At 50.3% G+C, this 24,661-nt stretch overlaps 2 protein-coding genes across 5 annotated transcripts; both read left to right on the forward strand.

The window, feature by feature from the left end:
* Positions 1-633: 633 nt before the first annotated feature.
* On the forward strand, positions 634-10,615 carry LOC111161590 (HAUS augmin like complex subunit 5). The gene is made up of 19 exons (XM_022525343.1): positions 634-750; positions 1,505-1,567; positions 1,659-1,691; positions 1,819-1,843; positions 2,462-2,567; positions 2,645-2,804; positions 3,882-3,951; positions 4,041-4,123; positions 4,641-4,698; positions 4,838-4,962; positions 5,166-5,229; positions 5,342-5,472; positions 5,695-5,857; positions 6,074-6,154; positions 6,256-6,401; positions 6,663-6,774; positions 6,852-6,984; positions 9,148-9,280; positions 9,465-10,615. Exons 1-19 carry the CDS (start codon positions 653-655, stop codon positions 9,580-9,582), a joined length of 1,902 nt encoding a protein of 633 aa, XP_022381051.1. The 5' UTR covers positions 634-652; the 3' UTR covers positions 9,583-10,615.
* A 5,936-nt stretch (positions 10,616-16,551) lies between these two features.
* On the forward strand, positions 16,552-24,495 carry LOC111161554 (RNA binding motif protein 42). 4 transcript variants are annotated; one of them, XM_022525293.1, is made up of 10 exons: positions 16,552-16,770; positions 16,998-17,142; positions 18,452-18,536; positions 18,645-18,719; positions 20,494-20,559; positions 20,639-20,814; positions 21,216-21,548; positions 21,875-21,992; positions 23,959-24,153; positions 24,246-24,495. In XM_022525293.1, the coding sequence occupies exons 1-10, from the start codon at positions 16,643-16,645 to the stop codon at positions 24,356-24,358; spliced, it is 1,434 nt and encodes a 477-aa protein (XP_022381001.1). In that variant the 5' UTR covers positions 16,552-16,642; the 3' UTR covers positions 24,359-24,495. The 4 variants fall into 4 exon arrangements, with proteins under 4 accessions (XP_022381001.1, XP_022381002.1, XP_022381003.1 ...); XM_022525294.1 differs by lacking the exon at positions 20,494-20,559 and having other exon boundaries at positions 20,660-20,814; XM_022525295.1 differs by lacking the exon at positions 20,494-20,559 and having other exon boundaries at positions 20,660-20,814; positions 21,920-21,992; positions 24,246-24,493.
* Positions 24,496-24,661: the final 166 nt, after the last annotated feature.

Consider the following 24,661-nt stretch of genomic DNA (forward strand, 5'->3'; position numbering starts at 1 on the left):
GCTTTCTGGGGCAGCCCACAGACCTCTGACATTCCCTGTGTCCCAAATTGACCCACTCTTGTTGTTTATTTTCCACCATCCCTACCTGGTGATGGTGATCCGTCTAAGTCCCCCACTGAACCTGAGCTCCGTAACATGGAGACTGGGGCTCTCTCATCCACCGCAGTGTCCCCGGAGCAGGGTCGGCTCATGAATGTTATGGAATGGTAAAGACGAGGAAGACCTGGAAGAATACATGCCGGGGAGATATCAGGGTCGTGCTATCGGCCCCCTATCCCTCCTCACTCAGACCTGAAACAACCTGTTTCTGAAATCAAGGAGCAGTAAGTTTGACATCTCCGCACCTGGCCTCCCAGGATGAAAGTCTCATTTTGTCAAGAGAATCAAGAGAGGCATTTGGAACCTTTTGCCTCTTAAGGGGCACTTGGTGGTGAGCGGGAGGACGAGGAAAGCGAACGAGCCTCACCGTTTCTCCTCACTCGAAGCTACCCAGCCCGGAGGAGCGAGAGACTGGGCACTGCTCCGCAGCGCGGCGGTGCAGCGAGACCCTAGTCCGCCTGGCCACCGATGGCGTCACTGCCGGCGCGCCCGTGACGTCAGAGGCGGGCGCCACACTTGAAGAGGGTGCGGGAAGCCGGGGAGCGGAGCTGTCATGGAGTTAATGCAGGAAGCGCGGGAACTGGGCTGCTGGGCGACGGAAGAGATGGGAGCGCCCGTCGCAGCCCGAGCCCCGGAGTCGACGCTGCGCAGGTGAGGGACGCTCTGAGAGTGAGCACTCCCAACCCTCGAGGTGGTCTCCAGGGATGAGAACCCCACCCCTCCCTGAACACCCGCCTTCCTCTGCCTCAGTGAGAATAACCCTTAAGGGCGCCCCCCCCCCCCCCCCGACACACGCACACCCAGTAGTATATTCAAGAAGAGGATCCTGGGTTGAATGAAGATCCCCTGGCGGTGATCCCGACACTCCCACCCCCCACCCCGTGAGACCACCCAGAGTGAGAGCGAGACACCAGTGAGGATCCTCCGAAATTCAGTGGAGACCCCTTCCCGTGTGGAAGTAAGATCTTTGGAGTGAGACCGTCCCTGCAACAGCCTACCACCCCCACCCACCCCAACCAGTGAAGAGACTGGAGTTACCAAAGACCACCCCACGGGAGATTGAATTTATAGGAGTGATGACCCACATCTGGTAATGAGAGCACTTCCAGGCAGTATATTCCCCACCCCCCTCCTCTGGGAGTGACTAGAGACAGCCCTCTTCTCCTAGGAGAAAGGAATCACCCCACCACGGAATGAGAATATCCCACACACAGAGAGAAGCCCACAACTCAGTGACCAAGAACTCCCCAGAAGGGACTATCTCACCCCAAAAAGTATGGGCTCTCTTTCCCCCCAGAAGTGAGAATTCCCTAGTAAAAACTTTACCCACCGTGACCAGCCTGGGAATAAGGGTGAGCCACCCTGTGTGATGCCGGAGGTGTACCTTTACACACTCTCCCCGCAGACTGTGTCTGGGCCAAGGGGCCGACATCTGGGCCTATGTCTTGCGGCATGTGCACAGCCAGAGGTGAGCCTGGCCACATGAGGGAGGCTGTGACGGGGAGGGGACACAGGCAAGCCCCACAGTAACACCTCTTTCTTCTGCCTCTCCACTGTAGGAGTGTCAAGAAGATCCGGGGAAACCTACTCTGGTAAATGGTTCTATATTCCCTCCTGTTAACCCTAGTCCCATCCAGCTGTATTTTCACCCACAGCCTCACACCACTTGTCTCCCCTGGAAGTCCCTGTCATCCCCTAACTCTGGCCTCATTTCCTCAGGTATGGCCACCAGGACAGTCCAGAGGTGAGAAGCATGTGTTATAAGATCTTCTTTTATCCAAAAAGAGGACTTGTAGATTTCTGCTCTAGGCCCAGCCTTGTGCTATGGGATGCTGGGGACTACTGAGTCACAAGACAGCTCTGATCCCCACACTCACAGGACTTAATGGTCCAAGGGAGGCAGGCATGAGCTGGATGTTGAGGGGACATGGATATGAGGCATCCAAGCTGATGAGAGGAGATGGGAGAAAGGACTGGTTTCGGAGACATACTGAGGCCAGTGTAGGACCTATTGTGTGCAAGGGGCCCCAGTGCCATCTAGGAGGAGGTTTCCAGAAGACCTTGGGGCCCCTAGATGTGGTGCTCATTGGGGAGATAAGAACTGGGGCAGAGATGTAGTGTCATCAGTGCAGAGACAGACACGGGTTAGGACGATAAGGGGGGCAATCCCAGGAGAAAGGAGGAGGCCAGATAGTACTCTAGTGTTCTTCTAGGCCCAGAGAATCAGACACAGAAATTCCTCACAATAAACCCTCTGCTACCACCCTGTGCAGGCAAAGAGACCAGTGCTCCCCAAATAGCAGTCAGTCCAGGCCAAGCCCCAGCCAGGCCATGCATCTGACTCTGTACCTGATCCCACCAGGCCCATCGGAAGCTGGAGCTGGAAGCCACTGTTGCTCACCTGCGGGCAGAGATCCAGGAATTAGACCAGAGCCTGGAGCTGATGGAGCAAGAGACCGAAGCTCAGGGTGACCTATGGGGCCGGGAAGATGAGCAACAGAGTGGAGTTGGGGGAACTGCTGATAGCCACACGTTTCTCCTACAGACATGGCCCTGGAGCAAGCCCTGCAGAACATTCAAGACACCCAGCGTCGTGCTCTCCTCCTCCAGGCCCAAGCTGGGGCCATGAGAAGGCAGCAGCGTGGACTGCAGGATCCCGTGCAGCGGCTGCAGAATCAACTGAGGCGTCTACAGGACATAGAGAGGTGGGCCTCAGGTGCTCAGGGACCAGCCTTCACCAGGCGGGGCAGGCAGACATTTTCCATAGAGACCTCATTGCTCTACCCTGACCCCTTCTTGGGTTCCAGAATTCTGAGCTCCAGTCCTTAGGATTTAAAGCCTGTGAGGTCAGAAAGTTTTCTCATCTCAGCCACTTATATTTCCAGTACTTAGAATGGTCCCAACCATATATCTAAAGAATGTTCTAGGGAAAGAACATTAAATAAGGGACAAGTACCTGCCTCCTGGAGCTTCTACTCTGATGCAGAGGAGCCAGAAGATAAACTAGGAAGCAAACTCTATAACTGCAAGGAGAGATAAGTGCTGTGATAAAAAAAAAGGTGGTGTGATAGTAAAGGCGAGGGAGATGATACTCCAGGGAGGATGGCCAGAGAAGCCCTCTCTGAGGAGGTAGCACTGAGTTGTGGAAGGAATCTCCAGGGAGAGGGACAGGAAGGGCAGAGGTGCTGAGTTTGGGAAAAACCGCCAGGAAGCCAGTTCATCTTCAGTTACACAGGCAAAATGGAGGGCACGAGAAGGTGAGGTCAGAGAGGTGGACAGAGTGCCACGGGGGTGTCAGAATTTTACTCGGAGGTTGGGTTCATGCCTTAGCCTGTCCACTTACAGCTCTGTGACCTTGGGCAAACTACTTAGCTTTTTTGTGCCTCAGTTCGTAAGCTCTATGGATTGGGGATTAATTTAAACCTACTTTATAGGTGAGTTAAATGATGCAGAGTGCTTAGAAGAGTTTCTAATACCCATTATTACTATTTTGAATGTGATGGGGAAACGTTACATTTTTTTTGAGGGTTTTGGGTAGCAAGGTGACCTGATTTGTCTGAAGTTTTAACAGGATCATTGACTACTAGATGGAAAATAAACTGCAGAGGGCAAGAGCAGAGGCCAGTGAGGAAGCTAATACAACCAGGAAGTGTCAGTGGCCTGATTTTAGAGGTGGACCCTGAGATCCAGGCTCAGTGACTAGCCTTATAGCAGAAAGAGACACATCCGTTCTAGCTCCTTTTTCCCAGTGACTCCTACCCCAACTCTACTTTTCTCTCCAGGAAGGCCAAAGTAGATATAACCTTTGGACCCTTGACATCAGCAGCCCTGGGCCTCGAACCTGTGGTCCTGGTAAGAGTCCTAGGCCATGGGGAAATGAGTGGGGAGTCAGGTCAGGTGGACCCCTGGGTTGCCCTCATGTCCCATCCTCTTCTTCCCAGGGTGATGTCCGAACAGCCTGTACCCTCCGGACCCAGTTCTTGCAGAAACTCCTAATTCCTCAGGCCAAGGGAGGCAGCATCCCGTGAGTGTCATTCAGGCTCCACAGACTCTGATAAGAACCTGGGCTTTGAGGGGGGAGTTACTCATCTGTTCATTCCTCAGACACTCAGCCTCTGGACTGTGTCAGCCCCAGGTCTTGGCCTGACAGGGCTCTCAGGCTGAGACCAAAAAGAGACAAATACATCACAGATGGTGGCAACATGGGTGATTAGGACTGTTGGGGGTGGGGAAGCCTGAGAGACTCCAGGTCCCCAGAGAAGACACCTTCCTCACTTAAAGAGTCAGGGAGGACAGGTTCTCTGGTGAGGAGGCTTAGGCAGGATGAAAGGTTAAGACAATATTCTAGACAAATAGCACATGTGAAAGGCCCTAAGAGCAACTGGTTGGTGAACCCAAGTCTAGCAGGCATAGATGGACTTGGTTTCCTCATCCTTAAAACGGGGACAGTGATAGCCCCCACCTTACAGGGTAGTGGTGATCAGTAGAGGGAGAGTTGATGTGTCTTGTAATATTCTCTGTCCCCTTCCCCAACCCCATAGCACCCCTCGAGATGACTACTTTGGAGCTTCCTACCAGCAGTGGCTTAGCTCTGTGGAGGTAAGGGAGGCCTCACCTTCTGCCCCATGAGCAAACCTCAGGGTGCGAGGACCCAACTCTTGATCCCTACCTCATCACCATGGATCCCAGCGCATAGCCCCGCCCCCATCTAGCCCTACTTTACCCTTTCCCCCACCAGACACTACTGACAAACCATCCTCCGGGCCATGTACTGGCCTCCTTGGAGCACTTGGCTGCAGAGCGGGAGGCAGAGATTCGGTCCTTGTGCAGTCCAGATGGGCTCCAAGATACAGAGATGGACAGGTGTGGAGTGCCGTGCTCCTAAGGGCCGGGCGGGGCGGGCGAATGGGTAAGCCGGAACAAACTCCAGACCAAGCACGGTCACCTGCTGATGGGGGTGAACCTGAAACTCAGTGATCAGTCCGGCAGGTGGGCTGACATTGGCCACCCCCAAGAGCCCTGGCAAGGCGGGGACAGCTCCCTCAGCAGTTTTACCCCACCCCCAGGTCCCAGGCACCAGACCAGTCACACTCCAGCCAGGCCCTGCCATCCATGGAGCATCTCATCCAGGTGACCCCCAGGCATCCTTCCCAGGACTCCATCCCCTTCCCATCCCAAGGCCCACTTGATCCCCTCCCCCCCCAGGGATCATGCCCACCCCGACTTTGTACTCTTGCCCCAGGAGGGCTGGCGGGCCGTGGGTGTGCTGGTTGCCCAGCGGGGCCCCCTTCTGAAGGAGCGTCAAACCCTGACCCAGTGCTTCCAAGGCCTGATGGAGGAGGTGGAGAGATGTGCCCCAGGATCCAGTGAGAGGTGAGGGGGCTCTCAGCAGAGACCTCTAGGGCATCTCTTTCCCAGAGGTCTCAGAATACTAGACTTTTTCTGCTCCTATGGCTCCCAGTTCTGCCTCCCTGCTCTCCTGGTTTGTCTCCCTGTGTTTGTGGCTCCTTGTGCATCCTTACAAATCCCATCTGCCTCCTCCACTGGGAGTCTTCATCATCTTTCTTTTCCTGGCTCTTTTCTACTGTGCCCCAGGCAGGCCTTCATGCTGGGGCTCCGTGGCTGTGGCCTGTGGGCAGAGCTCAAGGCCCTGCGTGCCCAGAGCCAGGAGCTGGAGGAGGTGGCTGGGCGGCGGCAGCTTCTGCTGCAGGAGCTACAGGCCAAACAGCAGCGGATCCTGCACTGGCGCCGGCTGGTGGTGAGAAGCCGGCCCTGGGGGACGTGGCAGTGCCTGATGGAGGGCCAGAGAGAGGCTGGGAGCCTTGGGATCCAAAACTGGGCCTCCGATGGTGTGGAGAGGCCCAGGGTCAGTCTCCTAGAAGGCAGCAGGACCTGTGCAAAGGGGAGGGCAGTGGTAGAGGCTGGGAGGTGGGAAGTAAAAGCCACCCATCTTGGTGGCCTCATGGTTGCCCAGGAGGAGACACAGGAACAGGTCCGCCTGCTCATCAAGGGCAACTCAGCCAGCAAGACGCGCCTGTGCCGGAGCCCTGCAGAGGTGAGATGGGAGTTGGGGCAAGGTCTGGGTAGGGCTGGGGCTCCTAGAGATGGTGCCAGGGGTCTCCAGGCTGCCCCTCGCATCCCTTTCATTCCCCACAGGTGCTGGCTCTGGTTCAGCGAAAAGTGGTCCCCACATCTGAAGTGGTGGCACCACAGAGCCAGGAGCTGCTTCGCTGTCTGGAGGAGGAAGCCCGGCATCTTCCCCACCTTCTGCTGGGTCCCCTGCTTCGGCACAGCCCTGGAGGGTAAGACTGGAGCCACCCCCTTAAGCTCCTTCTGTGGGTGACTATCACTCCCTGATTCCATGCCAAAAAAATAATCCTGGGCCTCCAGTGTTCCCAAGCTGTTAGACCTCACCCTCAGGTCTCAGTCCTACTCTGGAATCTTAGTCCCTAGACCCATCTCCAAGTTTCTGGGCCTCTTGAGGCCAGCTCTCAGCCCCCGGAACCTCTGGAATCCTAGCCTCCCTCCAAGTAGCCCACCCAACCTGGACTTTCCCCCCCCAGATTACAGCCACTGCCCACGGTCCTGCCATCCATCCACCAGCTGCATCCTGCGTCCCCGAGGGGCTCCAGCCTCATAGTGCTGAGCCACACACTGGGGCTGCCTGCAGGGAAGGTGAGTGCCTGTCCCCTAGGACCTGTCTTCCCACCCCTTCTCCCGCCCAAAGTGACTGTCCTTCCCCCTCCCTCCAGGCTCCAGAACTGCTCCTCCCAAAGGCTGCCTCTCTTCGCCAGGACCTTCTTTTCCTCCAGGACCAGCAAAGTCTCCGGTGCTGGGATCTGCTGCACGTGAAGACCAGCCTGCCACCAGGACCATCCACCCAGGGTAAGCCCTGCCCTGCCTTCACAACCGGCATCCCTGCCCAGTCCCGGGAACATCAGCCTCCAGAACAAATCCCAAACATCCATTGCTGACACAGGGCCTACTGTGTGCTGAGTGCTTTCGGTGTGTTCGCTGGTTTCATCTGCACAGCAGCCCCATGGGGTGAGCGCTGCTGTTTGCCCCTTTTGCAGAGGCAAGAACTAAGCCTTGCTGGCTGCCCAGGTAGCAGAGCTAGGATTTAAATCCAGGCAGCCTGACATGTGTCTGTACTCCTAACCAGGTGGTCCTACCCATCAAATTGCCAAGTACTCATGTATCACCATCCAGTAGGATATGAGAGTAGTTAAAAGTTGGGCTTTGGAGTTAAACTCCTCTCAGTCCTACCTCTTCCCTGCTATGTGATCTACCAGTGCCTCCATTTTCTCCTCAGTGGAGTAAGCATAATCATAGTACCTTGCAGAGTTGCTGGGAAGACTCAGTCCAGTTACCCAAACAGGGCACTGAACAATGCATGGCATTCAGTAAGCGCTATGTGCCTCTAGTACAATTACAATCATTTTGTCTGCGCGTGTGCAGTCTCTTTCAGTTCTTATGGTGAGGGTAGGATGATTGTTGTTGTTGTTGAGAGAGAAGAGCGGGGAGGGGGAGGTGGGGAGAGAGAATCTTAAGCAAGCTCCATGCTCAGCACAGAAGCCAACATGGGGCTCAGTCTCTCAACCCTGAGATCAGGTGCTGAACCAAAATCGAGAGCCAAATGCTTAACTGGCTGAGCCACCCAGGTGCCCCCAAAGGTAGGGATTATTAAGACCCAATTTACAGATGAAGAAACAAACTCAGGAAAGTTGTTCCTTGCTAGATTCCCTCAGGAAGCACTTGCTAGGTACTTGCCAGCTGCTGTCCCCGAGAGCTCAATGGGGAGAGAGGCCAGAGCTGCCCATCCCCAGGGATCCCAGTGGTAGAAGCAAAGAGCACAGAATCAAAGGGTAAATAGGAGAGGTATATTGATAAGAAACAACTTGGGGTGCCATCAGCAAAGCAGGAAAAGAACATTTCCAAGCCTTCAGAAAGGCCTTCCCCTCTCCGATGAGCGCGGAGCTGTGTGCGGGAACAGCCCATGTTATGGCACAGAATCATCCCACCTCGTGGGCTTCTTGGGCTTTAGCATGTCTGTGGCAGAACATCGTTCTCTCTGTTCTGAAAAGCAGTTTTGTTTTTCTTCTGCCTTGTTTCCCTCCCTCAGCAAATGACCCCACTCTCCTTACTGAGGCCAGCCACTCAGGGATCATGCTTAATTCCTCCTGGCTCCCTAACCGCCCCCCTCCCGACCTTCAACTTGTCAACAAGCCTTATAGGTCCCACTCCAGCATGCCCCAGTCTGCCCCCTGCCTCACTATTACACTTGACCGCAGGAGGGGCTGAAGAAAGGGCAAGTGTCAGGCCTGAGGTCAGGCAAGAATGGAGTGGAGTCAGGAGCCAGGCCTAGGGGCTCAGACTGCACTGCTGATCTGTACTTGCTCTGAGATGGACCTGGTTTGGACCTGTGAAGAGGGAATAGACCCAGTCACATCTCCAGGAGGAAACACTGCTGGAATGTCAGGCTATAGCAGTCTAAGGAGGAAGCCTTGGGGTGAAGAACACTGGGAAAGGCTTCCAAGAGGAAACGTGGTGTCTCGAGTGGGCCCAGAGGGATAGGCAAGGTTTTGGTAGTAGCAGAGGCAGATAGTGCAGACCCTCAAGTACTAGGCTGAGGAGCTCAGACTCTGTTCTTGGGGGTACTAGGGAGCCTTGAAGGGTTCTGTGCGGAAGAGGAAGAGGATCAGGTTTATGCTTTAGAAAGATCACTCTGGCTGCCATGTAAAGAATGGACCAGAATGGGAGGCTGAGGCCTGGAGCCTAGGAGGGAGGCTGAAGGGCAAGCATGGAAGGTGGAGGAAGGGAAGGGATGGGCCAAGGAGATGGATGGTCTGTCCAGGAGGGAGGAAGGTACCCAGGATGAATCCTGTGGGATGGTGGGCTTGCCCCTGAGATGAGGACCTGGAAGGAGGGAGAGATCTGGGAGACATGCTGAGGTCCTGACTAGGTGACTGGAGACTTGGTGACCCACTGGCCATAAGGCACCAGACAGCCCGAGAACTCAATGCTGCCTCCCGGGTTTCTCACCCACAGAGCTGCTGCAGATCCGGGCATCCCAGGAAAAGGAACAGAAAGACAATCTGGGGCAGGCTCTGAAGCAGCTGGAGAACGTGCTGAAACAAGCGCTGGAGCGAATCCCCAAGCTACAGGGGGTTGTGGAGGACTGGTGAGAGGGCCATGTGGGGGTGGGGGGTGGGGGGTGGGCAGGGTACTGAGCCAGGTGGAACGGGCAGAACTTGGGCGGGGTGCGGGGGGCGAGGTGTGGCTGGTAACAAGCAGGCCAGGGTGTTGGGGGGAGGCTGAGTGTCTAGAGGCCCAGGCCTTCCTGTGACGCTATCCCCTTCCCCCAGGTGGGAGCAGCCAGGCCAAGCTGCCCTGTCCGAGGAGCTCTGCCAGGGTCTGTCCCTGCCCCAGTGGCGGCTGCGCTGGGTCCAGGCCCAAGGTGCCCTGCAGCAGCTGTGCAGATGAAAAGGGACCTCAAACAGAAGTCAGGAGCTTCATATTCATGCCTCCATGAGACCTTTGGAAGAGAGCATCGCCTGGATGTGTCAGCCCACTGTCTCTACCCACACTTGCTGTCCCCCTCACAGGTGTTTCTGTTCCTCTCAACTGCCTTAGACTCATCCTTTCATCACATCAAAGCCAAGAGAATGGGGTACTCTGGACCCCACCCTAGGTCCCCCTGAAACTCCCCTCGTCAGCGAAAAGTCATTGAACGAACAGTCATTGAGCACCTGCTGTAAACACTGAAGATCCGGCACTGAACAAAGTGCACCCAAGTCCCAGCCCAGGAAGTTGTTCAGCACAGGAAAGCAGACCCTTGACAAGTTAAGTGAGCAAACACATAGCATGTTGGAAGATAACAGCTCTGGAGAAAAAGAAAGCAGGCAGTGGGAGGTGTGACTTTAGCTAGAAGACTGCACACACTCTGTGAAGGTGATTAGAGGGCATCTGAGGAGGGCCTGTGGGGGGGCCGGAAGGAGGCAAGAGCTGAGCTCAAGGTTGTCTTCTAGTTTTTACATTGTTTCCTTTTTTACATTTAAATCTCTGAAGTCATTTGGAATTTATCCAAATGGATCCAGTTTTGTCTTATTTTACATATATCCCAATAGCACTTAAAATTCTCAGATCCGTGGTTGCCTCTGAAGGAGAGGTGGGTAGCAGGGATCAACCAAGGGTCAGGAGACAAGGGAACTTTCTAGACTTGAAAATGGATTACATGTTGAAGGTAGTAAGGATAGATGTCAGAACTCATCTAGCTATACTCTTTTAAGTCTGTGCATTTCACCGTGAATTATTCTTCAACTTAAAAGGTAAAACTTTACCCACCTATATAAAATAAGATTTCAGGTGATTTGAGATGCCACCTCTTCGTATGCTAAATGTCTGTGAGTAATCGAACTGTATCTGGATTCTCTCCAAGTCTGTTGTCTGTGATTCTCATATGCTATCCCCACTGTGTTCTAATTATAAAGGTTTTATCATGTTTTAGGATCTGAAATGGCTGGTTGTTGTCTTGCTCTAATTTCTCAAGGTTTCCTTGTCTCTTCTTGCTCATTTTTTCTCCCAAACGAAATGAACTTTATACCCAACCTGCCTGGTTCCAGAACAAATACGAACACAGATGGGAGTTTTACTGGGGTTGTAATAAGTTTACAAATGAGGGAGATTTGACATCTTTATGTCTTTAGTATATTTCCTATCCTATGTGCCACCATAGTGTTCTCCTCCTCTCTTCATCCTGGCTCCTAACCAAGACTGATCATGGGGGTCCTTGTCCCCCCTCCCTGCTTAATTTTTCTCCATAGTACATCTTCTTTTTTTTTTTTTTTAAGATTTTATTTATTTATTTTACAGAGAGAGATCACAAGTAGGCAGAGAGGCAAGCGGTGGCGGGGGGAAGCAGGCTCCCTGCTGAGCAGAGACCCCCCCCCCATGTGGGGCTTGATCCCAGGACCCTGGGATCATGACCTGAGCCAAAGGCAGAGGCTTTAACCCACTGAGCCACCCAGGCACCCCTCCATAGTACATCTTCTAACATATTTTGTGTTCTACTTTATTTATCCTTTGTTGTCCTCCAGACAGAATGGGAGCTCCATGAAAGTGAAGTTCTCTATAAACCAGAAGTTGGGCAAACTTTCCTAAATATGATTCAAACTCCAGATGCAGTAGGGGAATTATTAATAAAAACATAAAAACAAACTTTTGCAGGGTACCTGGGTGGCCCAGTCATTTGAGCGGCCGACTCTTGGTTTCCACTTGGGTCATGACCTCAGGGCCATAGGATCAAGCCCTGCATTGGACTCCTGCTCAGCACAGTCTGTTTGGGATTCTCTTTCTCCTTCTCCCTCTGCCCCTCCCCATGTTTGCACACACTCTTAATCAATCAAGTAATTAATTAATTAATTTTAAGAACTTTGCATGGCAAAAAAATAATAATAATAACAAAGTAAAAATTGATAAATGGGAGTGGGAGGGATTTGCAGTTTATACCATAAAGGGATGTGTGTGTGTGTGCACACATGTGTATATCAAAATGGAAAAAAAAATTCCAAGTCCATAGAAAAGTTGGCAAAGTGAATGGACAATTCTCAGAAAATATCCTCAAATTCAATATAACAAGAGAAAAGCAAATTAAAACCCTACTTTGAGTGCTTGCTTCAGCAACACATATACTAAAAACCCTACTTTGATACATTTTCCACCTATCAGACTGCAAGACAAGTTGGGGGACCTTGTACAAAACGACTATCTTCAGAAAGTCATTGGGGCTCGGGTGGGGACGACCACATGCAAGGTGGGTCTCGATCGAACCATGGAATTTTTTTAAGTGAAAGTACACTTAGGGGACAACAGGAAATTTGAAAATTGGGAATGGGAAACTTGTATGTTGGAGAATATTACTGTGTCTTTGTTAAATGTCTTTACTGAAATAATGGCATTGTGTTTGGATGGGAGACTATTCTTAGAGGATGCGCGTTGAGGTATTAAGGATAATGTCTGCAACTTTGAGATAGTTGAGAAGAGAATAAGGTAAAAGGGACAGAAATGAAGCCAAACATCTATGAATGTATACTGTTTCATACTTTGCACTGTGGAAACATCTAATTTTTGATAATTTTAAAAAGTGAGAAAGTAATCCCTAAAAGCTGAAAACAAACAAACAAATGAACTAACTATATCATATTGGTAGCACAATTGATTCAGATGAGAATTATTCCAGGTTAGGTTAAAATAGTATTTTGGGGGCACCTGAGTGGTGCAGTTGGCTAAGCGTCTGCCTTTGGCTCAGGTCATGACCCCGAGATTATGGGATCAAGTCCCACAGTGGGTTCCCTGCTGAGTGGGAAGTCTGCCTTTCCCTCTACTTCTGCTTCTCTCTCTCTCTCTCTCTGCCAAATAAACAAGTAAAATCTTTGAAAATAAAGTAAAATAGTACTTTTACTCGATGCCTCCAGTGGTACAGGTATCCTAAGGGAAAAAGAACAGCAATACAATCTTAAACTGCATTTATTAGTCTTACAGTCCGTAATAACACTGGTTTTTATTTTGATAAAAATACATAGTTTAGGGCGCCTGGGTGACTCAGTGGGTTAAGCCGCTGCCTCCAGCTCAGGTCATGATCTCAGGGTCCTGGGATCGAGTCCCGCATCGGGCTCTCTGCTCAGCAGGGAACCTGCTTCCCTCTCTCTCTCTCTCTCTCTCTCTCTGCCTGCCTCTCTGTCTACTTGTGATCTCTCTCTGTCAAATAAATAAATAAAATCTTTAAAAAAAATACATAGTTTACATTTTTGAGACCCTACATTATATATTTTGAAATTATATATTTGACTAAAGCAAATAAGTATTTGTGCTAATGCTACTGGGAAATAAGATTTTTTTTTTTTTAAGTAGGCTCCATGCCCAGCATGGAGCACAATGAGAGGCTTCAACTCATGACCCTGAGATTAAAACCTGAGCTGAGATCAAGAGTTGGGTGTTTAACTGACTGAGCCATCCAGGTGCCCTGCTGAGGACCAAGGGTTTTTTTTAAATATAAATGAAAAGAAATAAAATCAAAGGAGTAAACACCCTGTAATCTTTCATTTGACTTGGGAAGAATGAATTCATGGGTTTTTCTCTTTCTAGAAAACGTATTTCCCTCTCTAAGTCCACGGAAAAAGTCTAATTATGACAAGCCAGTAACAGTGAGCAACCCTAGTCCCAGACTATGGTCTCTAAATGCCATTTTTGACTAGATAAAACCAAGGATCTTTGGGGAGACAGGGGATTCCAGGTCTGGGACAGGAAATTGACAAATGAGTTTGAGGCATCTTGTGTCAAAAAGCAGGGAAGTCTTCTAAGACCAATGAGGTTGAGTCAGAAGGACTCAGGAGTCAATCTGAAGAGACTGCCACTGGCCAAAGATGGGACATTCTGAGTAGCAATTAGAGTGACTGCAGTGATTTGAAGCACATCAAATATGTTAGAAAATGTAAGTTCATGTTAGTACTCATGCACACAGTACCTCACTGGTCACTTTTTTTAATGTTTCTAGTAGAGACATTTTTTTTAAAAGATTTTATTTATTTATTTGACAGAGAGAGAGATCACAAGGAGGCAGAGAAGCAGGTGGGGGGGGAGGTCAGGGGGAAGCAGGCTCCCTGCTGAGCAGAGAGCCCAATGCAGGGTTCAATCCCAGAACCCTGGGATCATGACCCAAGCCAAAGGCAGAGGCTTAACCCACTGAGCCACCCAGGCACCCCCTCACTGGTCACTTTTGAAGGGTGCTAGGAACCAGGTCATTTTGTTTTGTTTTGTTTTCATAAAATAGGGAAAGAATCAAGCATGTCTCCCCTGTATGTGAACAAGTAACCAAACTCCTGATAAGGGGGAAGTTATTTATGAAAGAATAACTGCTAATTAGAGAAAGAATGATAAAATTTGATAACCACTATTCTCCATTTATCAAAAAAAGTAGTAGATGCAGGTAATGATGATCAAGGGCTGCTAAAGCTAGTAGTGGAAAGATTGGGCATCTTAACATGGAACAGGATGACGTTGCTGATCAGTCTTAGGGGACCAAAGGAAGACAACTAGACATCATGTGCTCCTGATAGAATACAGTAAGATACGGTGGTATATTACAATAGCACTATGGAAGACATACTCTCTCACCAAATAAACTCTAAATCTAATCAAGCTTTTAGCTGTCAATACAATATATAAGAAAGGGGGGGCAGTGAGGAACAAATGAAACTATAATCAGTCAAATCCAAAATATGAGATATCCTATAGGACAACTGGTCCAGTTTCTTCAACAAATAGAAAGCAAAAAAAAAAAAAAAAAAAAATGGGGATGAGGGGGACAAAAAGGCAGGGGGAGGGAAATGTATAGACTAAAAAAGAATCAAATTTTAGATGCTGAAACAATTTCAGCAACAAAACAAAGTAGTGTTGAATTATAACCCAGAGTATAAAATACCCATGAGTCCATACTGATAAAAATGATGTAATAAAAGAACAGACAGGGGCGCCTGGGTGGCTCAGTGGGTTAAAGCCTCTGCCTTCAGCTCGGGTCATGATCTCAGGGTCCTGGGATCAAGCCCCGCATCGGGCTCTCTGCTCCGCAGGGAGCCTGCTTCCTCCCCTCTCTCTCTGCCTGCCTCTGTGCCTACTTGTGATCTCTCTCTCTCTCTCTGTCAAATAAATAAAATCTTAAAAAAAAAAAAAGAACAGACATCCTCTGTGCAGAAGAATTGCGTGTAATTAATGTAAATATTCCATTCTTAGAAGGTAGAATTTAACTCTCCACCCCTTAAATGTGGGCTGTGCATAGTGACTTCCTTCCAAAGAGCATGGAAAGGGAGTAAGAAGAAAAGTAACTTTATAGTGGAGAAACCTGACAAACTCTACCTCAGCCAAGAGATCAAAGTTAAAACACCAACAGTTAAGTCATGTTGATAGTATGTGTGCCCTTGATATGACATGATGAGAATTGCGCTTTACCTCTGAGGTCTTCCCCCAACCCCCATCCCCCAAAAGACCCCACATAACCCCACTCTAATGATGAGAAACACATCAGATCCCAAATGAAGAACGTTCTACAAAATACCTGACCAGTACTCCTGAAAACTATCAAACTCATGAAAAGCAAGGTAAGTGTAATAAATTGTCACTGGCAAGAAGAGCCTAAAGAAGCAAGGCAACTAAATGCAATGTATTCTGGATGGAATGCTCAAACGTAAGAGATTAAACACCAAGAAAATATGAATACAAAGTATGGATTCTAGTTAATAATGTATTTTTTTAAGGCGTCCTATTCTTTTTATCGCATCTGTAGCACAGAAGCAAACAAAAGCCAGCGGTTTTTAAAAAATATTTATTTACTTGAGAGAGAGCGAGTGAGCACAAGCAGGGGGAAAGAGCAGAGGAAGAGGGAGAAGTAGGCTTCCAGCTAAGCAGGAAGCCCAGATCGAGCTCAAACCCAGAACCCCAGATCATGACCAGAGCCCAAGGCAGACGCTTAGCCGACTGAGCAACCCAGGCACTCCTAGTGTTGTGTGTTTTAAATATTCGTAATGAGGGGCGCCTGGGTGGCTCAGTGGGTTGGACCTCTGCCTTCAGCTCGGGTCATGGTCTCAGGGTCCTGGGATAGAGCCCCCCCATCGGGCTCTCTTCTCAGCAGGAAGTCTGCTTCCCCCCCCCCCCCCCCCCCCCGCCTACTTGTGATCTCTCTGTCAAAAAAATAAATAAAATCTTAAATCAATAAATATTCGTTATGAAACACATTGAGGACTACAAAAAAAAAAAAAAAAAAAAGGATCAGTCAGCTGTGTCCCAAGAAAGGACAGAGAGACCAAATCTAAACACACGCGACTTTCTGGGTTGACGCATTTTACTACTCTCTAGGCCTTTACAGGAACTATTCTCCCACCCAGAACATCTCCATTTTCATGTAGCAACTCTTCAGACGTCACCTTCCCCAGAAAGCCTGGTTCAGGCGTCCCTGTCCCTGGTCTTTCCGGAAGTAACTGTCCAGTAGTGTGTCTCTACCGACTAAAAGGTCACGGCACTCAGCACTCTATAGCCTCGCCCAGCCCTGCGTCGATGCGGACCTCTGTGTTTTAAAACTTCCGGAAGGAGCCTCAGTGGCACAGGCGGAGCCTCCAAACTTTTCTGAGCTCTCAAAGGTCCGGTTTCCTCGTTAGGGACGGGGCCAACCACTTTACAGCGCTCTCATTAGCCCTTGTTCCTCCAATGAAGGCGTGGCCGCCTCACTTAGTTGCACTTACTTAGACCCAGGCTCTTCGCTGGTTCCTTTTTCCAGCACTCTGATTGGTTTATTTTCCTCCCTGGGGCGGGCCCTTCAGGTGTGACTAGATTCTCATTGGCCTCTCTTCATCTGATGTCATGGACCAGCGCCCGTCGCTTTCGCTGATACGTCATTCAAGGGCGCCAACCCTGACAAGACCAGAGAGTAGACAGCGGAACTGGAGGAGGCCGCTGAGCCGAGGCGGTAGTAGTGGCGACAGCGACGGCAGCAGCGATGGCCGGGGCGGGGCCAGCCCCGGGACTCTCGGGCGCAGGAGGACCTGTGGTCCCAGGCCCTGGCGCCGGCATGCCGGGCAAGAGCGGGGAGGAACGCTTGAAGGAGATGGAGGCGGAGATGGCCCTGTAAGGCCCGCGATAAAAAGCTGTCCCAGAGTTAGAGCCACCGAGCCCTGGAGTCTCCAGGCCGAAATTTAGCCCGCTATGGCTGTGTCATGGGGAAATGGGACTTTTGGGATTGTGGGGGAGGGAGTAAGAAGAGGTTGGCAGGGTTGAAGGCGCTATCGCGGTATACCCAGCGTTTCAGAATTAATGGGAGGTCCTGAGCTGTGATGTCTGTTTTGCCTCCTCAGGTTTGAGCAGGAAGTTCTGGGGGCTCCGGTAACCGGCATCCCAACTGCTGTGCCTGCGGTGCCCACGGTCCCCACGGTAGAAGCGATGCAGGTCCCAGCAGCTCCTGTGATCCGCCCAATTATCGCAACCAACACTTACCAGCAGGTACGGCTGAGCCAAGGCATATAACTCAGAGAGCACAGTGCCTTGAACACAGTGTTTGTATACAAAGAGCTGTTGACATGTTGACTTATTGATTAACATGACAGATGGGTTTTATGTGTCAGGCACTGAGAACACAGTAACCACTAAGCAAACAATATCTCTGCCCTTTGGGAGCTTATATTCTGGAGCATGTTATCCAGTAGAACTTTCTGTAATGATAAAAATACTCTGTATCTATTTAAAATTTACATTTAAGTTAAATAGTTCCTCAGTCTTATTAGTTACATTCACCTGCTCAATAGCCAGCTGTATGTGACTAGTGGAGAGAGACTACTAGAAAGAAAACAAGTAAATGAAACTTGTTCATTCTGTCAGTAATTGTTGGGTGCCTTCTATGCATCAGGCATTATTCTAGGCATTAAGCACATAGCAGAGAACAATACAGAGAAAAACAGTCACTACCTTTTTTGAGGTTTACATTTTACTGGGTGAAGACAGGTAAAGTAGAGTAAGAAAGGAAAGGTTTATCAGTGTGATGAGAAAAAGCCTTTCTGAGGAGGTGACAGTTAAGCAAAGATATAAAGGACATGATAGAGGGAACCTTGGGGATATCTAGGGGAAGAGCATTCCCCGCAGAGAGAACTGCGAGTGCAAGGGCCATGACACAGGTGACATGTTCAGGGGGCAGCAGAGAGAACAGTGTGGCTAGAGTAGAGCAAGCAAGCAAGCAAGAGAGAGAGAGAGATTGGGAGGAGATGAGGACAGAGGGGTGATAGAGACAGACCTGGTAGTACCATGTGGGCTACCATAAAGACCTTGGTCTTTACTCTGAGATGGGATGCTTTTGAAGGATTTTGAGCAAAGGGGTAATATGGTCCAACTTAGACATTAACTAATTATGGCTTTGTTTGGAGAACAGACTGTAGGGGGCCGGGACAGAGTCAAGGAGACTGAAGAAGAGGCTACCATAATCATCTAGGCAAGATATAATGATGGCTTGGACCAGGGTGGTGGCATGGGAGATGAGAAGGACAGGATGGACACAACTTCAGATAGTGCTAAATGCATTGAGGAAGATGAAACAGGATAACAAGAAAAGTTGCAACTGAGAGGGGTTAAGGACAGCTTTCACTAGTGGAATCCCAAAAGCCTCCCTGAAAAGTGACATTTTAACTTAGACTTAAGGTTGACAGATAGCCAGCCCCACACAGAATACAAAAAATAAAACCCCTGGCCTCCCAGGGTGTGCCAGCCAGCGAAGCTTGTGGGCACTAAATCAGGCCCCTCACCCCAATTTCCTTCCCAACAGGTCCAACAGACTCTGGAGGCCCGGGCAGCTGCTGCAGCCACAGTGGTTCCTCCCATGGTGGGTGGACCTCCTTTCGTGGGTCCAGGTAGGTAAGGAGTGGTGGAGGAGAGGGAGCCAGGGGATCAATCAGAGTAATGAAAAGGGATGCCCGGGACACTCCTCCCACAATCCTTGTCTCTTTCCATTCCAACAGTTGGCTTTGGCCCTGGTGATCGGAGTCACTTGGATAGTCCAGAGGCTCGAGAAGCTATGTTCCTGCGTCGAGCAGGTAGGTCTGGGCCAGGAATCCCACCTTAACTAAGCATTCTTGTTTTGATGACTACAGCATCTTGCCGACATCATTGTGCTAACTCTTCATTTCATCCCCATTCTGACATTACCATCTTCCTAAAGCACAAACCGGATCATACACTTAGGAGTTTGCCCTTGATCATTGCAAACCAACCCCCATATTGTTACTCCTAATCCCTACTCTTTGCTGTGTTTCTCCATGGTACTTAATACCCTGTAACAAGCTATACAAATCATTTATTACGTTAATCACCTTTTGTTTCCTCTAAAATATAAGGTCTATGAGGAACAAAAGTCTTGTGCCTGCCACATTGTAAGCAGTATGTGCTATGTGTGGATGGGGTAAATAAACCATCAAATAAACACCAAGCCCCTCAGCTGGCAGTCAAGACGCTGCATCCCCTAGCCCTTTACACAGAGATCCGCATACACTCCCCAGAAGTCCTAGGCATTGCTAGAATGTGCCCACAATGTTCTTGTTGACCTCCCTTCTGTCCCCTGCTGTCATCCAGCTATAATCTTCCAAAGCCTATTAACTAAATCAGAATCAAGTTAACTAAATCTATCCTCTCCACAGGTCATTCTTACTTTTGTTGTCAAGGTGACGTTTATATACACATGGTCAATTTTTCTAACACTACTTCCTGATATCTATGAAAAGAATACATGTTCTTTTTTTTTTTTCCGGATTTTTTTTTTAATTTATTTTTATTTGACAGACAGAGATCACAAATAGGCAGAGAGGCAGGCAGAGAGCGAAGGAGGGAAAGCAGGCTCCCCGATGAGCAGAGAGCCTGATGCAGGGCTCGATCCCAGGACCCTGGGATCATGACCTGAGCCAAAGGCAGAGGCTTTAACCCACTGAGCCACCCAGGTGCCGCAAGAATACATGTTCTTAAAGTTCTGGTACAGTCACTATTAGATCAAACTTACATGTTGTGTTATTTAATTCCTTTTACACTTTTTTAATCTGATATCTGAGAAGTCTTAACATCTCTTATTCTTTAGTGTGGCTTTGATCAAAATGCACATCTGACCTAGTCACCCTGCCTAGTTACCAACCCTGCTGTGGCTCCCTGCTGCCCTCAGGAGGACATCCATGATCAGGCCAACAAGGCTATGCTTGGATGCCTGCTGACCTTTTGACCATTCTCTTACAATGCTCTCCAAATTTCAGCCTCTGTTATTAAAATTATACTGAATTGAAAAGGGAAAAAAAATTATTTGTAAATGTTCTCCTTGTCAGTAATCTTTACAGTCACCCTTTGCCTGACCAAAGGCAGCTGGGTCTTTATTATCCTTTAGGTTTTAGCTCATAGGTCCCTTTCTCTAGGAAGCCTCTAGCTGCCCTGGCTAAGTCAGAGGGCTTCTATGGGTTCCCACCACTCCCCAGGCTTCCCCTTCATAGTTCCAGTCACCCTGCCTGGGCTTTACCCCATCCTGGCCCTGATCACTCTGGGCTGTCACCCTCTGGTGATGGGTCTCTTCCCTCCTGCTCTGGACCAGGAGCTCCCTGAGAGCCTTTGGTCCTTTGGTGTGTCCGTAATATTGTCCAGGACAGGGACACCCAGAGGAGATGCTCAGTGGTAAATTTTTGCTGAATGAACAAATGGAAAGACTCCTGCATCACCTAGAAGGTTCCCCAGACTCTTCTCCAGGATTTCTTGGATGCTGAGGTACCCCCACACACACACCTCACCTCAAGTGCCCCGGTCCCCCATGACACACACCCCCATCTCTCTCTCCCACAGCTGTGGCCCCTCAGAGGGCCCCTATCCTGCGTCCGGCCTTCGTCCCCCACGTGCTACAGAGAGCAGGTGAGGGGGCCAGGGTCATCATCTGTGCCACATAACTTCCCTCTTAAATCCTCCAACTCCCCCACTAACACCCTGACAGATTCTGCTCTTTCTTCTGCAGCAGGTGGTCCCCGCCCCATGGCCCTGCGGCCCCCTCACCAGGCCCTCGTGGGTCCCCCTCTGCCTGGCCCCCCGGGACCACCTATGATGCTGCCACCGATGGCTCGGGCCCCAGGGCCCCCCCTGGGCTCCATGGCTGCTCTGAGACCTCCGCTGGTAAGTGTGGACAGGGAGCTCGTGGCCAGAGGTGTGACGGGTGGAGAGATGCTCAATCCTGGCTTAATGGGCCATGTCTGAATCTGCCTTCTCACTCTCTGACTCTGTCTCTCACTATTTCTTTTTGTGGCTGAATCTGTTTTTCTTTCTTTTGTGAGGAAAGTAGAGAAACACGTGCCTTGGGTTGTTTCTGTCCCTATATCTCTATTTTTCTGATTGTCCCTCTCTGTTTTTCTGTCCTCATGTCTTTGTCCTTGTGTCTGTCTCTGACTAGAGATTCCTTTCTCGGTGTAGGTGTCTCTTGTCTGCTCTCTGGCCTCAGACCCTTGCTCTGTTGTACAGGATGGGGGTAAGGTCTGAGCCTGGGAAAGGGCACTCTTCATTGTCTCCCTTTTCCACAGGAGGAGCCAGCAACACCTCGAGAGCTGGGGCTAGGCCTGGGGTTGGGCTTGAAAGAGAAGGAAGAGGCAGTGGTGGCAGCGGCAGCCGGGCTGGAGGAGGCTAGCGCAGCTGTGGCCGTTGGGGCAGGAGGTGCCCCCACCGGCCCTGCGGTCATTGGGCCCAGCCTGCCATTGGCCCTGGCCATGCCTTTGCCTGAGCCTGAGCCCCTGCCCCTCCCGCTAGAAGTTGTACGAGGCCTACTGCCCCCACTGCGCATTCCTGAGCTCCTGTCCCTGCGTCCACGACCCCGGCCCCCACGGCCTGAGCCACCACCTGGCCTCATGGCTCTTGAGGTAAGCAGGGAGCATAGCAGCTGGGGATGGGAGGCAGGTAGAACGGGCAGGGAGGGCAGACAGGAACCCATGATCTTCCACACCCAGAAACACATGTAGTCCTGTACTGATGGAGGTAAGAGGGACCCAGGAAATTGGAGGGGCTGGGAGGACATGGGGAAAAGGAGACAGACACAGGTACTTCACATTCAGAAGTACATCCAGCTCTTTAATTATAGAAGCAGGACAGTGAGAGGCATAGGCAGGTGGGGAAGGTTGAAGGGGACACATGGGTCCAGGAGACTTAACACCAAGCCTTTTGCGCCCCATCCCCCTTTCCTCTACAGGTCCCAGAGCCCTTGGGTGAGGACAAGAAGAAAGGAAAGCCAGAGAAATTGAAACGCTGCATTCGCACAGCAGCTGGGAGCAGCTGGGAGGACCCCAGCCTGCTGGAGTGGGATGCAGGTAAGGGGCCCAAGTGCAGGGCCAGGGATTGCTCAGTCAAGGACGCACCAAGGTCTCCTCCTTGGGGCAGACACAGGGAAGGTAAACCAACTCACTCCGCAACTGCCGCCTCTCTGTAGGGCAGGCCCTGCTGTCTGCCTTCCTCATGGAGGGCTAGGCTATGGTTCTGGGGGACAGGCCCTCACCTAGCCAGTGAACAGAATTTCATAAAGGCAACTGATACCTAGGACTTCCTGAACTGTTTTATTCATGAGAGGCCTGGCTTGCTAAAGGTAAAGGGAATTTTTTTTTTCCTCTCAACTTCTTATGAAAAATTTTAAACACTGGGGGCGCCTGGGTGGCTCAGTCAGTTAAGCCTCTGCCTTTGGCTCCAGTCATAAACCCAGGGTCCTGGGATCAAGCCCCACATCTGGCTCCCTGCTCAGTGGGGAACCTGCTTCTCCCTCTCCCTCTGCCTGCCACTCCCAGTTTGTGCTCGTGCTCTCTTTCTCTTCCTCTGTCAAATAAATAAATACAATCTTTTAAAAAAAAATTTTGAAACACTGAATTACGCAATGAACAGTCATGTATATCCGCCCCTACATTCAGCAGTGGCCATTTTGCTGTATTCACTTTACCTTTCTGTGTGTATACATGTTTTTTTTGGATTTTGCTCATTTGGAGCAAGTTATAAATGAAGTTATCACTTCACTCCTAAATACCTCCTCATTCATCTCCTAAGAAAAGTGACAGTCTCTTTTATATCATAATATCGTTAACTTTCCTAAGAAAATGATCATTCTGTGTTATCTCATATTCCCTTTACGTTTAAATTTCTCCAGTTGCCTCTAAACCATCTGTTGCAGCCATCTTTGCCCGTGAATCAGGATGCAGGCAATTTTTGGTCTCTAGATTACCTTGTAATGAGAATGGTCTCCCTACTACCACTTTGTCTTGTGTGTAACAGTTTTTTTTTTAATGTCCAACCTAGTCAGTTTGTAGAAGACCCCTCCCTCTGAGTTTATCAGACTATTTCCTCTTAGGGGAGCCTAACTTATTCTCAGAGAGTGTCCCTAATCACCACAGAAGCTGTGGGGCAGCCACAGTGCTAGCTGAGGAAATGGACCTGCCTCCCATCTGAGTCCTTGACTTATGCCTCTTTTGAGAATCGTCCACCTGCCCCAGGCCAGGGCATGGCAGTATTAGCCTAGAGGTGGTCAGGGCATGCTATAGACCCTAATTCTGTGATCTGGGCAAATCACTTAGCCTTTCTATCCTTCTTTCCTCACTCTAACAAGGGGATAATAATAGTATGTGCCTCGTTGGGGAAGGGATGCATTGGGCTTGAGTATATTCAGTCTGGATCATGCCCAGCCCAGGGGAGATGTTCAGGAATGGCAGCTGAGGTCAGCCTTGGAGAAGGATCAGACAGTGTGTTCATGTTTCGGAGAATTAGAGTGGGCTTTGCAAAGAAAGCCAACGGGTGTAAGGAGCCTAGGGGATATCCATGGGGAGATGTCCAGGAGACCAAGGGGTGCCAGGAGCTCAGAGGAGAGGCCAGGGGTAGGACAGAGTTGGAGCCTTCATCATGGCAATGGGTGAGATGGCCCTGGGGTGGGGAAAGGCAGTGCAGGTAGTTAAAGTGAGGACTCTGGAGCCAGGTGCCTGAGGTCTTGTCCTAGCTCTGTGACTACCTGGTTGAGTAACTTTGGGCAGGTAACGTGACTGCTCTGTGCCTCGGTATAAAAGGGCCCGTTGGGAGTTCCAGATGTCTTAAAACCTCACGAGTACTTAGCAGACAGTCTAGTACAGGGTAAATACCATACAGATTTTGGCTGTTATTACAGAGAGGGCCCCAGGCCAAGACTGCTGGGAATACAGAGGGAGTGGGGGTTGGGGGATGCCTCCAGAGAAGGGGAGTTATTTAAGTGAGGCAGACACAGGACCAGGCATCTGCATCTTCTGACCTCCTCTTTCCCAACCCCAGATGACTTCCGGATCTTCTGTGGGGATTTGGGCAATGAAGTGAATGATGACATCTTAGCACGCGCCTTCAGCCGCTTCCCATCCTTCCTTAAGGCTAAGGTGATCCGAGACAAGCGCACAGGCAAGACCAAGGGCTATGGCTTCGTCAGCTTTAAGGACCCCAGCGACTACGTGCGCGCCATGCGTGAGATGAATGGTGGGTGAGGCCTCTCTCAGGGACCATGGGTGTGACGAGCATCTAGCCTAAGCCTGACCCCGAACCTGACCTTGAACCCTCCATTCCCACAGGGAAGTATGTGGGCTCACGCCCCATCAAGCTCCGCAAGAGTATGTGGAAGGACCGGAACCTGGATGTGGTGCGCAAGAAGCAGAAGGAGAAGAAGAAGCTGGGCCTGAGATAGGGTCGGTGGCCAGGCACCCGCTCCCTCCTGGCCGGGCGCTGGCTCTTCTCCCCGTTCTCTTTGGAAGACCCCCAACTAGCCACCCACCCACCCTCCCCAAAACCAGTTTCAATAAATTTACGTTATTTCTGTCCCTGGCTGGGCTTGCAAGCACTCTTTGGGGAGCAGGGCTTGGCATCCCCAATCTGGGAATAGTGATTAGTAGGGAGCTTTGAAAGTTTTCCTGGACAAACATGCAGATGGACATCTTTCTGTCCCTACTGTGCTCCCATCACATCTTCCTGAACCCTCTTTTAAGTGCAT

Source organism: Enhydra lutris, unplaced genomic scaffold, assembly GCF_002288905.1.
Source record: "Enhydra lutris kenyoni isolate GAN:26980312 unplaced genomic scaffold, ASM228890v2 scaffoldscaffold85, whole genome shotgun sequence".
NCBI lineage: Eukaryota > Metazoa > Chordata > Mammalia > Carnivora > Mustelidae > Enhydra > Enhydra lutris.

Coding starts and splice junctions, on each gene's coding strand:
- LOC111161590 (XM_022525343.1), top strand. CDS start 653: ATGGAGTTAATGCAGGAAGCGCGGGAACTGGGCTGCTGGGCGACGGAA. Junction 5,473..5,694: donor GCCCCAGGATCCAGTGAGAG/GTGAGGGGGCTC, acceptor ACTGTGCCCCAG/GCAGGCCTTCATGCTGGGGC. Junction 6,402..6,662: donor CTTCGGCACAGCCCTGGAGG/GTAAGACTGGAG, acceptor TTCCCCCCCCAG/ATTACAGCCACTGCCCACGG.
- LOC111161554 (XM_022525293.1), top strand. CDS start 16,643: ATGGCCGGGGCGGGGCCAGCCCCGGGACTCTCGGGCGCAGGAGGACCT. Junction 20,815..21,215: donor CTGCTCTGAGACCTCCGCTG/GTAAGTGTGGAC, acceptor CCTTTTCCACAG/GAGGAGCCAGCAACACCTCG. Junction 21,549..21,874: donor CTGGCCTCATGGCTCTTGAG/GTAAGCAGGGAG, acceptor TTTCCTCTACAG/GTCCCAGAGCCCTTGGGTGA.